Genomic DNA, 15,703 nt, shown 5'->3' on the forward strand with positions numbered 1-15,703 from the left:
GAAAACCTGGAAGCAGGACAATTACAGGACGTCATGTGAAAGCTCTCCCCAAAGGACTCCAGTTTGGAAGCCAAGCCGGAGAAAAAAACTTTTGAACAGAAACAGCTATAGTTATCTCAGTCTACTTTTGTGCAGGACAGGATCACAACACTGATAATCGCACGTCTTGACAGCATGACCAGCAACAAAAACAAGTGTAAAAGTGGTAAAAATAATTAATTTCTAATTTATTTTCTTCAGCATTGTCAAAAGAAAAGGAATTGTATGAGGCAGCGAAATCAGATGCTTCTGCAAACACACTTAGACAAATTGTATTAAAGAAGAAAGTATCTTAAAACTAAAAGTCAGCAAGTACAACCAAGAACGTAACCTCTTTAAAAGAGAAAATAGCTCCCAGGCACCAATTCACTTGTTCACACTATTTACCTGTCGGTGTGCTATATGAAGCAAAGGCACTACCTTCCAGATCTGCTGGTGGGCAGTTCCCCTTTAAAAAGGCAGAAAGTACAACCGTTTTAGATTTAGCTGTCTCTGTAAATAAAAGGATAAAAATGAAAAGGTCAAGTGGAAAAAAGATATTGGGAAATGCTTCTGTAAGCATTATACCAAGGAAACATTGTCAAAGTTTGTTGTCAAGAAAACAATGTCAAAGGTATACACCTCCCCATCCATCCAAACACACAACAGGAAATGCAATGGTTTCTTAAATTTTATAGGTAACAATGTAAATTGTTCACATGTAATCAACCAGAAATGAACACCTTGATTCTCACAAAACTGGGAATCAGTCCCACGGACTACTTAAAAGAAGAAGCTCTGCCTGTCCCAGTATATGAGACTTAAGCCTCTTAAAGCCAATAAACTGCAGACATCAGTATCTGTATTTTTGAAAGCATAATGAACACCGCCACTGCCTAACCCAACATATAGAACTGAGAATTGCTGTGAAATTTTCCACATTTCCTTTGCAGCATCAGGTGAACATGAGACTTGCTTTCCATATTTTGCTACACAGAATTCCCATTTCTGGTTCTACAGGCAACAGGTCTAAGGTAAAACAGCACGATGCCACCCAAAAATAAATAAGACAACTGAAACCACAAGCAAGAGGGTAATCTCAGTGGTATACCTTGAGGCAACTTCTGAATGTTCTCTGCCGTTGTGTAACTTGCCAAGTAACTGCTTACAACTGTGGCCCTAAAAATATTCTACACTGACACTACTGCAACAGGTACTCCAAATCTACTGTTCGGAGCACCCCCTCCAGCCTCCCCCAGAAGCACCACATTGCCCTCCCAGCCAAGTGACAGGGCAACAAAGCTCCACCCCAAATTAAGGGCCCAGACCTGAGTTAGCGGCAGCTGCTGTGCAGCCACACTGGCCAGGCCCAACAGACATTTTCCTCCAGGGGAAGCACAGGGGCCAGCTGGTACGCTTGGCCCATCCCGATTTCCCCAGTGGCACAGATGCCCAGCAGAAGGCCTGGCCTCGTTGCCTGAAGGGGGCAAGGCTTCCTCAGTAACAAGGGCTGGGTTTCCTCCCCACTTGACACTCCCAGATGAAGCCACTTCCTGATCAGGGGCCAGGGGTGGGCTCAGATCCTGCATGGCTCTCAATATTCTGCTTTAAAAAGGGGTGAGAGACTAAGCAGCCTCTGAGAACTAATAGGCATTAGCCAGGAGCAGAGGAAGAATGACCTACGGGGTGCTTTGAACACTTCTTTTGGTAGCTCTGCCCACGCTGAGGCTGCCTAGGGTTGCCAGCTCTGAGTTGGGAAACACCTGGAGATTTTGCGGGCGGAGCCTGAGGAGAGCGGGGTTTGAGGAGGGGAAGGACTTCAATGCCATACAGTCCAATTGCCAAAGAGGCCATTTTCTCCAGGTGAACTGATCTCTATTGGCTGGGAAATCTCCAGCTACTACCTGGAGGTTGGCAACCCTAGATTGTCCCATTAGAGGGCGTAAGATGCTAGAGGGTGCCACTGCTCCAAAGGGGGCCCCTGGCTCATCACTTCCACTCACTTATGTGAAATCTCTACATAAAAATGGAAAACTTACTTGCAAACAAATTGTTGGTATTTAATGGATTGCAAGCTTCTGCTAGAGAGCTCCACAATCTCATCTGCATACTTTCCCTAGTTTTCGGAAGCTGTAGGCAGGCCAGCAGAAATTCTTTAACACTTTTTAGTCTTCAATGCCATATTACACATTTCTTTTGAAAGTCCCCAGTTTCAAAGTATTTGGCTCTGTGCAGTGTGGGGAATCAAGGCCAAATCCACTATGGTGTAGGTTGCTAATCACACATTTCTTTTCTTGATCTATTTACTTTCAGGTTTCATTGAGAAATTTCATTAAAAATCACAACGGCCACCTTTAATTTAATCTTACATTTTAAGGTATTTGAATTACAATATTGATGCCTGTGTAGGCTCACCACTTTGGCCTTTTATTTAAAACACACATTTGTTTTTAACCTTATTTATTTCTCATTATTTTCACTACCACGTCTGCCATGTTGTATGAAATGTCAGCACAACTCAGTTGGGAGCATATAGGGTTGATAATGATTTAGAAATAGTACTGCATTACTAATCTTAATTCTATTGTAGATAGCACCCATAGTTTGTTAGACAGCATATTTAAAAAACAAAGGATCGTAATTCAAAACAAGAACATACCTAATTCCAAGATGAACTTGTCACGGGTCACTGCTAAAGGAGGCTGCACACATACTGTTAATTTTGTTTTCAGTGGTGTCCGTCTGCTCTCCAGTTTGATCTGTTGGAGGCAACATTTAGAAGGTCCTTAGAAAACAGCTCCAAAGGAATGTCAACACAACGCAACTCAAAACGCAAAATTTATTTATTTATACATTCAACTTTTATGCCGCCCTTTCCCGACCAAGTCAGGCTCAAGGCAGCTCACAGCAATTCCAGCAGAATTAGAATCACATCAATTTACAATTTAAAACCCACAATATCTCTTAAAATTTTCAAGGGCACCCTTAAACCATATGTGTGTGTGAGTGTTAAGTGCTGTCAAGTCACGTCCGACTCATGGCGACCCTATGAATCAATGTCCTCCAAAACGTTCTCTCTTTAACAGCCTTGCTCAGGTCTTGAAAACTGAGGGACGTGGCTTCCTTTATAGAGTCAATCCATCTCTTGTTGGGTCTTCCTCTTTTCCTGCTGTCTTCAACTTTTCCTAGCATGATTGTCTTTTCCAGTGACTCTTGTCTTCTCATAATGTAACCAAAGTACAATAGCCTCAGCTTAGTCATTTTAGCTTCTAAGGTCAGTTCAGGCTTGATTTGATCTAGAACCCACTGATTTGCTTTTTTTGGCAGTCCATGGTATCCGTTAACACTCTCCTCCAACACCACATTTCACAGGAATCTACTTTCTTCCTATCAGCTTTCTTCATTGTCCAGCTGTCCCACCCATACATAGTAGTAGGGAATACGATGGCACGAATTAACTTGATCTTGGTGGCCAGTGACTCAGACTTACACTTTAGAATCTAAACCATATGACACTATAACAATTCTTGTTGTGGAGCTCCAAAGCTGAGATATGTCACTTACAACTTAAAAAATGTGATTCAGCTTATTATGACGAAGTCATTGCTTTTTCAAGCATAATTAATTAAAGGCAAAGGGTTCACCTGGAGCATTTGTTATTCTTAACTCAGGAGTGAGCTCATGAAATTTAATGGAGAGGGGGACAAGGCCAAGAGTATGACTGTGTGCTGGCAATTCCTTTTCGACTGTTTTTCAGATACACATAAAGATCCCTTTTAAAACACCATGTTTACCAATAAAGTGCAGAGCAGTGAATCACAAGCTTTTTCTCATTCCAAAATACAATTTTGCAGCTGCTACCGCACTGCCATGAGGCCTTTTAAGCCGCTCTGTTTGGAAGTCTACCCACTGAATATTTGGGAGAGTTATATTTGAATTGCTTTTCAATTGTTATTTATTCCTATGCTCCTTTTATGCACCTTATTCTATTGAACACATTGTTAAAGTGGTAATTAACATTGTTAATTTCTGAACATCAGAGCAAGGCCTTGGCCCTTATGCCCTGTTCGTTGCCCTCCAGGGCAACTGGTTGATCACTATGTGATTCGGGTGCTGAACTAGACAGACCACTGGTGTGATCCAGTAGGGCTCTTATGTATACTCTCATCCTTCCTTTCTTGTCTTCTGTACTCGAATCCAATTATTAACGCTCTGTTTAGAGCAAGCCACAGGTTACTGTTACAACTATCAAAACCAGCAAATTATATTTTGTGCTTGTTCTCCAAACCAGCTTCAATCTGTGATTCTCAATATTGGCTTCCAGGGCAAGCCCCTCCCTCCCCTCCTTCTACTGTTGGGAATATCTGATTATTTATCTTTTTGGGATATGGTCATTCCTTGACTTTTCCCTCTGTTGTTTCCCACTATGGCTTTTATGCTACCATGTATAGATTAGGGCGCCTTGGATTTTTAATTTATGCATAGCTTTAAATTGCATCGTGACCAGTTTGAACTTGTTGTTAAGCTGCTCTGAGCCCGGCCTGGCCAGGAAAAGGCAGCATAAAAATCCAATAAATAAATAAATAAGCACAATCCATAGTCCGTTGATTCAGAAGCAGCAGCAAAGTCTGGTGTAGATTAAAGAAGGAATAAGAGCCAAACTACACGATACGTTCTTTCACTTGTTTGCACTTGTGTTCCCTGCTGCCACACAGCAGCTGTGGGGAACTGCTTCAAAAAAATTAAAGCTCAAATGGGGCTCCTGCCCCCCTCACACACAGCAGTTTTTTCACACAAAAACTGTGCTGGCGGGATAGTTGTTTCGCTGATATGCTGTATTTGTGCACGGGGAGCAGCAAAATTGATGAAATTTCCCCAACCACCCTGGATGCTTTCCACATGAGAAAACTGATGGGGGTGGGAGGCAAGAGCCCTTCCTCTCATGTGGTACCATTCCAAGGTCTCTCTCTCTGTCATTCCTGACCCATGGGGTGACATCACATCCCGACGTTTCCAAGGCAGACTTTGTTTGCAGGGTAGTTTGCCAGTGCCTTCCCCAGTCATCTTCCCTTTACCCCCAGCAAGCTGGGTACTCATTTAACCGACCTTGGAAGGATGGAAGGCTGAGTCAATCTTGAGCCAGCTACCTGAAACCGACTTCCGTCGGGATCGAACTCAGGTCGTAAACAGAGCTTTTGACTCCAATACTGCAGCTTAACACTCTGCGCCACGGGGTTCCTTGTTTTTTGTACAGTGCCAATTGCTGGATCACTTAAATCTTAACTGTGTCAGTAAATTCTTTAGGAAAGCACTCTCCCCCACCACCCAACGTCTAAGAAAACGTGTCATATTATTTTTTAACTAACTTGTACTCGCATAATTTGTCAAATGGATGAGACAATTATGTCAAAACTGCTGGTACCTTTTGAATCTAATACTTTGAGCCTCATAGTCTGAACAAGTCACAATACCTTTACTGTCACTGAAGGAACCACCTCTGCTTTTACTTCACTATCAACGGCTTTCTGTGAAAAAGCAAACAAATGGAAACAGCAAACTCAGTATTTTACAGGAGTAAATACAATGCAAAAGTGTTCTCTTCCTTCATCAGAAATTCTTTACTGGTAGTTCCACATGTAGTTAACATCCCTACAAAAATGAATATACATTTTAAAAATAAAACCTATAACAAAGCTCATGGCAACAATGTTGTATGTATTTTCAAAACTCCAGGAAACACATTCAAAATTTGCTTTATATAAGTTTATCTTTCAGAGTTTCAATATGAGAGTTAATATTGTATACACAAAATGCAATAATGAAACGGCATTAAACAGCTCACTTTATTCCAAAGTATAGATGCTATTCTAGGCAATTTAGATCTTTTTTACAATGGTATTATGAAAACCTATTGGGACAGATTTGTTATAACCAAGAGAATTAGCCCTGCAAAAAGTATACAATTGGTCCACAACTTTCAATAACAACTTTTAGACTAAGAGAAAGAAAAGGAAAGAATGCAGAAAATCCTGATTCACACATTATTAACAGCCAACCATGATTTCCCACTACATGAACAGGAGGATTCCTGGGCTTGAGAACTTCTTCCTCCACTCACCTGCAACCAACTATTTAGAGATTCCTGGTTTTGTGGAAAGCTGTAGTTTACTGTTACATCTGAACAGGAAAATTATGGTTTACGCTTTCTCTGTAAGTCAGGATTTCTATGAGAATAAACTAGGGTTTGCTGCTGTAATTGATGTAATGGCCAGCTATGGTTTGCAGTTAACTTAGACACATTTATCTAACTGAAGAGAGAAGGGAAGAGATCCATGGATATTCATGCAAAACCAGAGTTTGCCATTATGTCAGAATCAATGGCTCATTTCTGACACCAAAGTATGCTTAAAGAAGCATAACTGCAGTTTGGCATAGTTTGTGAACTGGTAAACCATAGTTATGTCCACTACTGTGCCTCCTACGCTTGCCATACCCTGTGGATAGATATGTACGAGCTTAAGACTACTGAGAGGACAGAAAACAAGTCTGATGTATATTTGGGGTCTGAACTATGATTTGGCATGGTCTGAATTGACAACTGGGATAAAGCTGTGGTGAATCAACACTTGACTGACAGTTCTTGGTAGGAACAGGAAGCTGGGCTGAGCTTCTGGGGCAGACAGCAGATGGTAGCAAATAAACTTGTGTTGGGTGGTGTGGAAGTATAAGTTTACTACAGGCAGCCAACTTCTTTTGACTGTGGTTTGGGCTGTCATCATTCATCAGCTGAGAACCCTGCCAACAATATCAATGAAGTGCAGTCATAAGCAAAATAAGATCCTACTCGCTCTCCCATAGTTGTGCAAAACACACAGCACTGTATCAGGAAGAGTTAAGATTTCACTGACAAAAATGACTAAATTCTCTCAGGACCCAAACCTTCCACTAAGGAATTATCATCACATATTGCAGCAACACCAAGGCAGAGCTAAACTATGCACTCTAGTTTTAGTTGGCCAAATATTAACAGAATTAGAGCAAAACATGCAAAGGAGCTATATGTTGGTTCTAACCACATTAAGCGGATATTGGCAGTGTTTGCCTAGGATCATATAAATATACTCTGAAGAAGTGTTAGGATATTCTTGCATAATTAATTGAGTCCAGCCATGGAGGAAATATTTAATGATACAATACTAAGTGTCATACAAATCTTTATGACTGGTAATTCAACACAAATGCTGCATTTTGGGGGGTTTTTTTTCTTCACTAGTATGAGCAATTCCACTTTAAAAACATTCTAAGCATAACTTTATATGGTAATTTATTTTTATGCTTTTGCTATAAATACTGTAGGGAGAGAGTGTGCTTCTATTCAATCAGCTGGGTCAAGGGGCAGCTTCCATTCACTCATTATTGGAGAAAACCAAGAAATTCCCATTACCTGGAGTATGAGTTTCCATTTTAAATAATTACAATATAGTTAGATAGAGATAATAGATTTACTTGCTTGTAATTGCTGGTCTTTGACCATAATAAATTATTCTGGTTTATATACTTGCTTCCTCATATTTTCATATGTTAAATTAATCTGTGATCATTGGCTTATCACACAGCAATCATTACATGGAGTGTTCCCCTGAATTCTCCCTCATATTGCTTTATCTCAATACACTTCACCCTAGAGTAAAAGGTAAAGATAGTCCCCTACGCAAGCACTGGGTGATGTCACATCCCAACGTTTACTAGACAGACTATGTTGACGGGGTGGTTTGCCATTCCCTTCCCAGTCATCTACACTTTACCCCCAGCAAGCTGGGTACTCATGTTACCGACCTTGGAAAGATGGAAGGCTGAGTCAACCTTGAGCCGGCTACCTGAAACCAACTTCCGTCGGGATCGAACTCGTGAACAGAGCTTTTGACCGCAGTACTGCAGCTTACCACTCTGCGCCACAGGTCTCTTCTCTCTAGAGTACCTGAAAATATAACCTGTAACAAGTGGGGACCCGCAAAATTTGCGGGTGAAGAGCCGCTTGTCTCCTACGGCAGGTCATTTGTCCGCCTCATGTGGGACAAGCAGAGGCTCCAACTCCCTCGCCAACTCACAACTCTGCCACAGAGACAGCAGAAGGGGGCAGTGGGGGCTTCTGCTCTTCCCCCGCCTGCCACCATCTGAGTGACTGAGGGGGTGGGGAGACCATCTGGCATCTCCATCACTGCCCACTTCCAGCATTACGGCCTTGGTGGTTGGAGGGTGGTGGCGCAGCAATGCCTTTCATACCTCTTCCCCTGTCTATCTCCCGTTTTGCACGCTCAGTGGCTGATGTATTCAAGCCAGCAGCTTCCTGTCCTCCTCCCCCACCCTCTTCCTCCTTGCACGCCCGCTTGCATTGGGAGAACAGTTGTCTGCAGTTGCACTATCCGCAGATGGGGCCATACTGTCTATTAGATACATTGGGATATTTTAAATGACTTTCAGATCCATTTAAAACTAACCATTGCAAAACACACACATTACAGAATAAGAAACACCCTCCTAAGCATGCCTATTAAGAAGTCTGTTTCACTGAGTTAAATGGGATTTTCTCCCTAGTAATTACACATAAGATTACAGCATTTAGAGAAGAGAGATGGCCCAGTTTACAACAGCCCATGTATTTAAATTAATGCAACTATGAACACCTTATATGGGTCTGCATCCAGAGAGCAGTGTGACTAGATATACATGCCAAGGATGGCTTTGGCTTTATATTTCTCAAACAGTCCTGCAAACCACTGCTGAAACCAAACAGTTTTTTAGTGTGACATGGGCCTACTATTCAAAGCCAAATATTTCTCTAGATATGCCTAGGCCCTTAGCGATACCTACATCAGGTCTTCAGAACTCAGCCAGATTTAAGTCCATTGCCTATTACTTTAACATAAAACGCATACAGGATGATTTGAAACTGCACATATTTCAAAAAACATTTATAGGCTTACATACAGATACTGAATCGAGAGCAGTCAGGACCTCCACAGAAAGTGCCAACTCTTCATTTTTTTCTGATCTGAGCAAAACATCTGCAAGAAAAAAACAGATTAGCAAACAGTCCCTACATGGTATGGAGACTTAACAGGGATGGAGCTTCAAGTTAGGATCAGGCCCCAAGTTTTTGGAAATGCAGGGGTCTAGTCTGGGAAATGCTTGTCCACCATGAAGTGGGGCTACAAGTCAGTGGCAGAGCTCCTGCTCTGCATGCACAAAGTCCCAGGTTCAATCCCCAGCATCTCCAGTTAAAAGGATTAGGAAGCAGGTGACATGAAAGACCTCTGTCTGTGAGCTGCTGCTTTTCAGAGCAGAAAATACTGACTTTGATGAGACCAGTGATCTGACTCTGTAGAAAATATATAGGTCTGAATAACATCAACAGTCCTATCTTTTCAGACAGATCTTTGTCCCCCCCTAATCTACATGCAAGAAGTATTGCTGAGCTCCTTCCCCACACATGCCCACACTTCAGCAATTCGTCCAAGACTTGTAACATCCATTTACCCTGCACCATGGTTCTGTCCTGGTACACTGTGGGATACTTGGCTAAATCCAGTTAGAAATGCTTGCAGAAGAAGCTGGTGGAGCAGATTTTTCCCCCATCCCAAGCAACCTGCAATTTGTCCTGAAAAACTTCTGAGGGCCAGGAGAGCCTCGCAAACAAAATGCACCACGGCACAGGGTGCGGCAGTAACCCAGAGTGAATGAAATAATATCGCCTCCTCCACAGATGCAATGCACCAGCAGAGGAGGGAGCAGGGGGCATTTGGAATACTTCCATGGAATGTGCATTTGTATCGGCATCCAAGTATGTGCTTCAATGAAAGTACTGCAATTTTAAAGACATAATCAGCACATTGAGGCCCATCCAATTTAGTTAGGCCTGTAGTTTCCAATTAAAAAAGGGGTATGCAGGCAGAAAGATGCTTCCTCACATGAATTTCTTTAGTTGGACTGGGTGAAGGATGTAGAGGAACGGTAAAAAGAATAAAGATTGTCTACCCTCTATCCCACCACTCTTTTTCGTGTGTGATATAATAAACAAAAAAGCAGAAACAAAGTACATAAACTATTAGTGTTTTTTGTATGCAATTATAAATGTGTTGACAGCTGCCAAAATGGCCACACCATAAAATTGGTATAATACATTATTACCTAAAATAAAATAATGGATTCCTAGAATCCGGCCTGTAGCCCAAATGTCTCAACTCACTGAACCCTTTGGGCTCAGAGAAGACAGAGCACTGTGAAATTCATTAAAATGTTGGTGCCCATTTGTCGACTTTATGAAATGAACATACAAAACTGATATTAATTTTTCAATATTACAGAGTTACTATCGTGCTTTGGTGGTTGAATACATGAAGCTGCCTTACACTGAATCAAACCCTTGGTCCATGAAGGTCAGTATTGTCTACTCAGATGGGCAGCGGCTCTCCAGGGTCTCAGGCAGGAGTCACCTATTTGCCTAGTCCCTTTAACTGGACATGCCGGGGATTGAACCTGGGACCTTCTGCATGCCAAGCAGATGCTCTACCAATGAGCCACCAGTTCCACTCTTACTTGACCAGCCAATTCCAGAAGGCAGTGTTGAGGAACTGCTGCTTGGCCCTGTGGCATTTATGCTGTGGGGTCCCAAAGGGTCCCCTCTTATCCCACACGCTATTTAACATCTACATGAAATTGCTGGGAGAGATTATCTTGTGATTTGGAGTAAGGTGCCACTAATATGCTGTTGACACACAGCACTATTTCTGCTTAACAGCTAAACTAGGTGGGTCCGTGGAAATCCAGAATAGATGTTTGGAGAAGGTAATGGGATAAACGAGGGCCAATAAACTGAAGCTCAGTCCAGACAAGGCTAAGGTGCTACTGATCAACAGAGAAGCTGCTTGGAGCCAGCCTGTGCTAGGGGTTGCACTTCCCCAGAAAGAGCAGATTAATAGATTAGGGATGCTATTGCTTCCTGGCCTACAGCTGGAGGCTCAGGTCTCCTCTGTGGCACGTATCACCCCTGTGCTGAAAGATCTGCACTAGTTACCCATCAGTTCCTGGCCAAAATTCAAAGTGCTGGTTCTTCCCTTTAAGGCCCTAAATGGTTTGGGGCCAGGGTACCTGAAGGACCATCTCCTCCCATACTACCCACCCCACCGGTTAGCATCTACCTCTCAAACTCTGCTCTCTGTGCCCTGCCTTCAGAGGTGAGGCAGGTGGCAAATAGAGACTGGGCATTTTCTGTGTTGGCACCTCATCTTTGGAATACCCTCCCCCCTGAGGCTTGCAAGAGCCACTTGGCACAGAGTGGTAAGTTGCGGTACTGCAGTCAAAAGCTCTGCTCACAACCTGAGTTCAATCCCAAAGGGAGTCAGTTACAGGTAGTCAGCTCAAGGTTGACTCAGCCTTCCATCCTTCCGAGGTTGGTAAAATGAGTACCCAGCTTGCTGGGGGTAAAGTGTAGATGACTGGGGAAGGCACTGGCAAACCACGCTGTAAACATAGTCTGCCTAGTAAATGTTGGGATGTGAACTCACCCCATGGGTCAGGAATGACCTGGTGCTTGCACAGGGGACTACCTTTACCTGAGGTTTGCTTGGTGCCTACTTTACTTTCTTTTAAACACCAGGCCAAAACAATTTTTTTTTTACTCAAGCTCTTAATTAGCAGTTCTATCCTATCAGCTTTTTAATGGTCTGTTTGTTTTTCAATGGCTTCTTTTTATATTGTGTTTTTTAACTGTACACTGCCCTGAGCAGGACTCTGGAGAGGCAGAATATAAATATTCTAAATAGACAAAGCTAACTGTACACAGCCCTGAGCAGGACTCTGGAGAGGCAGAATATAAATATTCTAAATAGACAAAGCTATCCAATGGTTGAGTCTTTTTAAATATAATCCATATTAAATATAATTTTAAATATAATCCATATAATGCATATTATTGTTCTACAAACATTTAAATAATAAACGTAATTCATATAACATGACTTGTGTACTACCGTTACAACTGTATTCCAGTATTGGGGCTAAAAATTACACACTACTTGAAATAAAATCGTTTCTATCGAACTCTTTCCAAGTAAAATTAAGCTATATGCAGTGTTCAGTAAGTGAGAATTTGGTGCAACTTCTACATCAAATAATGAATTAGATATACAGCACTTCATTAAACATAAATGTAAATTGTATTTTAAATAATTAACAGGGAGAAAATAAAATTGATATTGAGACAATAAAGAGAATTCACGTACCTTTTGTTTTTGTGGCCTCTTTTATGATTTTCTGAAGTTTATTCATTTCTGCATCATATTCTGCATAATTTATAGCCCTAGCTTCAACTTTAGGAGCTTGAAATAAAGAAGGATCTGTACCAAGATAGGAGCACTGTAGGCAGCCGCTATCACTCAGTGCAACTATCACACCTTTCAAATCTCTGCATAAAAGAAAGAAACCGTACATGATGCAAGAAAATCTGCACAAAACAAAGACTTTCTACTTCTATTAAAAACAGTTCCCCAGAAATATCTGCAAAACTGCTTCTATTGGGTCTACACAGCCACTTGAAAACAGATCACCTGTAACCAACATGAAAACACTGCTATTGTGAATTCTCTATCATCAGAAAATTGTTATTAAGACATTCTTAAAGGACTGCTAAAATGCACAGAACTACAGTACTATTATTCCCAATATGTTTTTAAACAGTCCTAATGTTAGAGAAACAACACTTAATAAACCACTTTATAAATGAGCAATATTTCCCCATCCTAGGCTTCAATCCATAGCCCTTCCTATTCACGGGAACAAGGGTGGCTACTTTCTAAGGACTGGAGCTAAAACAGTCCTAATGTAATTCATGAGAGTAAAAGCAAACTCACTTAAAGAGGAAAAGAAATCGGGGGGACAGGGTACAGAGAAAAAGTTGTGAGCGGGTAAAGGTCAGGCACCCAACTACCGCATAGGGTTGCCAGGTCTCTCTTCGCAACCGGCGGGAGATTTTTGGGGCAGAGCCTGAGGAGGGCGGGGTTTGGGGAGGGGAGGGACTTCAATGCCATAGAGTCCAATTGCCAAAGCAGCCACTTCTCCAAGTGACCTCTTATCGGCTGGAGATCCATAGTAATAGCAGGAGATATCCAGCTAGTACCTGGAGGTTGGCAACCCTACTACCCCATGTTTTGTCACTGAAAACTACCTCCCCTCAAAATTATGTTTCCCTAAAAAGCCAAACTGTATACTTGCATACGTATCCATTAACTGCTCAATTTGACTATTTAAGTCCCTTTATGTGCATATGCATCACGCATATCTACGTTTGAGGAGATCATAAGTATTTCCAACACTGTGTCCACTAGAAATATTATGGCAACCTAACTGTCAGCTGTGCTTGACATTACAATGTATGCAACTCTTCTGACATTCTGCAGACTAAGCACTTGCATTCTCACATGGCAGCTTTTAAGATTGGGTAATAATCCCATGAATGTCCTATACAAATTTCAAAGCCCAATGAGGCTCCTTTGAAGATCTGGACCAAAAAAGCAATCTTAATGTTTCTATTTTAGTAATCTATTCCTTTCTGCCAATAATTTCTTTATAGTTGCTCTGGTTTGAAAAAAATATATAAACTGTTTAAGCAAAGGGATATAAAATGCAATGATTTTTGCCTTTGCTCCACTCAGGGATAATTGCTGCAATCCTATGCACAGTTGGCTGTTTAAATCCTATTATCTTCTGTGCTGTTTAACTAGGTTAGATGTATGCAGGATTCCAGCCAAAGAATTTTATATTTCCTCTGGTTCCTAAAATCTATGGTGTTTCATATTTAAAATGGAAGTATACAGAACTCCATGAAAACTTTTAGAGGATACACCCGTTAACTTCTTTCCATGAATTCATAAGTATGTTGATACAAAAGAGAGGCAAGCAACTGAATTATGATGTATTAATTCATCTTATGGAACACTTGACACCCAGTTGAGACCTACAATTCTCAGCTGCCTTGCCTGAGAATAGAATTACTTAAGTCTGTATTGCTCCAGAGCAAGTTGAGAAAGGCAGCTTTGAAGGCTTTTAAAATAAATTTTACAGCGATTTTTCCTACAGCTACTGCTTTTGTACTATACTTCTGCAGACATTATTACCTTTAACAGTTTTTAAAATGTGCAATTTCAATTACTTCTGTTGAAAGAGAATAATTTTCAAACTGTGCTTAAAATAGTCATATGAATGTAAAGTTAAAGGAACACATTTATACTAAAGAAAGAAACAAATTATTCTGGTATCTATAATAACTTTATTGTTCAAAGCAAATCCTATACACATATGGTAGTAATTTTTTTTAAACTATCCTTTACTGGATTTGGGACAAAAATAATAGCATATGTTTTTTGCATGTCTCTTTTGCAAAACAAATTGCTCAAAATATAATATTTTAACGAATCTAAACATTTTGCATACTTTCAGTCATACAATAAAATTAATTATTCCAGATGGATTAATAATACCATCAACCATAAATTACCTGACTACCTGTTTTAAAAATTAATCTAGTAATCTACCACTTTCTGCTACTTTTTACACATTTAAAACGCATTGCCATTTAACAGTGCGCACTCCTTTTCAGCCTACAGAAATAAATGTGCTACCCAGACATGTAATATTTGTAATCTGTAGAATCTAAGGAACATGTAATATCTGTAATCTATGGAATTATGATCAATTATGATTTAAGAGACTATGACATTATCAGCAGGTCTATTGTTCTGTATATGGATTGTGCATAACTGCTAACAGGAAAAAGTTTAGAAGTTTGTAAAATATAGCAAGCATATAGAATGAATGACTTAATCGTTAAAAGTTAAGATAATCTTTCTCGGAACAACCTTTCCATCAAGTTTACTGTTGTATTAGTCAATTACATTTTGATCAGGTTTTCTTTAGTTTCCACAGATGACAGTAGCAGTACCAGGTCAAAACTATCAGCGTTCCTAAAGCTAAGTAAGATGCTTCGTTTCCTTTTTTAAAAGGAGTTGCTCACAAACCAAACGTGATTTTTAACACAAGAGATACATTTTTTTACACTAACTCAATGATTTCAAGGTAGCCAAATGATCATTCCATGGGCAAAAAAACCCCTTCTTGCTTAACCAGTTCTGAACAAGGGCAACACACATACTCAAACGGGCTGTAATTATGTCCTAAATCTTCTCCAATAGTCACTACGGTTTTCTCCACAGAGGCAAATTGTTATCACAGGCTAAGGCAAGCCTCATTTCCATTATGAACTCTTAGTATAATGGGGACATATTTCACACCTCCTGGAAGTATTCTCTCGTGCTTATTGTTAACAATAGTCCAAAAAATGAAGACTAGGGCCATAATCTGAAATTCTGAAAGCCCAAATTACAACACATGGTTTAGTGAATCAAGTACCAGTACTCACTCTGACCACCTGGCCTCCCCAATGTAACAAAGCAAAGTCGAGGAAACCAACACACTGTGCTCATCAACCTCTGGATGGCAGACACATCCTATTTGTAAGGTTGCCAGGTGGGTGGTTTTGGCGAGAAATTAATGATGATGACGGCAATGAGGAGCTTCCAGGGGTAAACCCGGAAGTGAGGTAATCGCGCGCACAGGATCACCCCAGCCCTAC

The 15,703-nt window shown here is 40.9% G+C and overlaps 1 protein-coding gene across 1 annotated transcript in view; it reads right to left on the bottom strand.

The window, feature by feature from the left end:
* The window catches only part of BBS9 (Bardet-Biedl syndrome 9), a 258,515-nt gene that overhangs the window by 203,120 nt on the left and 39,692 nt on the right, over window positions 1-15,703 (bottom strand). The window contains exons 10-14 of the mRNA XM_056857693.1: window positions 12,300-12,481; window positions 9,007-9,083; window positions 5,490-5,543; window positions 2,678-2,777; window positions 427-531 (exon numbers count right to left, since the gene is read on the bottom strand). Of these exons, the coding sequence (XP_056713671.1) occupies window positions 427-531; window positions 2,678-2,777; window positions 5,490-5,543; window positions 9,007-9,083; window positions 12,300-12,481 (518 nt within the window). The remainder of the gene's footprint in view (window positions 1-426; window positions 532-2,677; window positions 2,778-5,489; window positions 5,544-9,006; window positions 9,084-12,299; window positions 12,482-15,703) is intronic.

The sequence above is a fragment of the Euleptes europaea genome, chromosome 11, assembly GCF_029931775.1.
Source record: "Euleptes europaea isolate rEulEur1 chromosome 11, rEulEur1.hap1, whole genome shotgun sequence".
NCBI lineage: Eukaryota > Metazoa > Chordata > Lepidosauria > Squamata > Sphaerodactylidae > Euleptes > Euleptes europaea.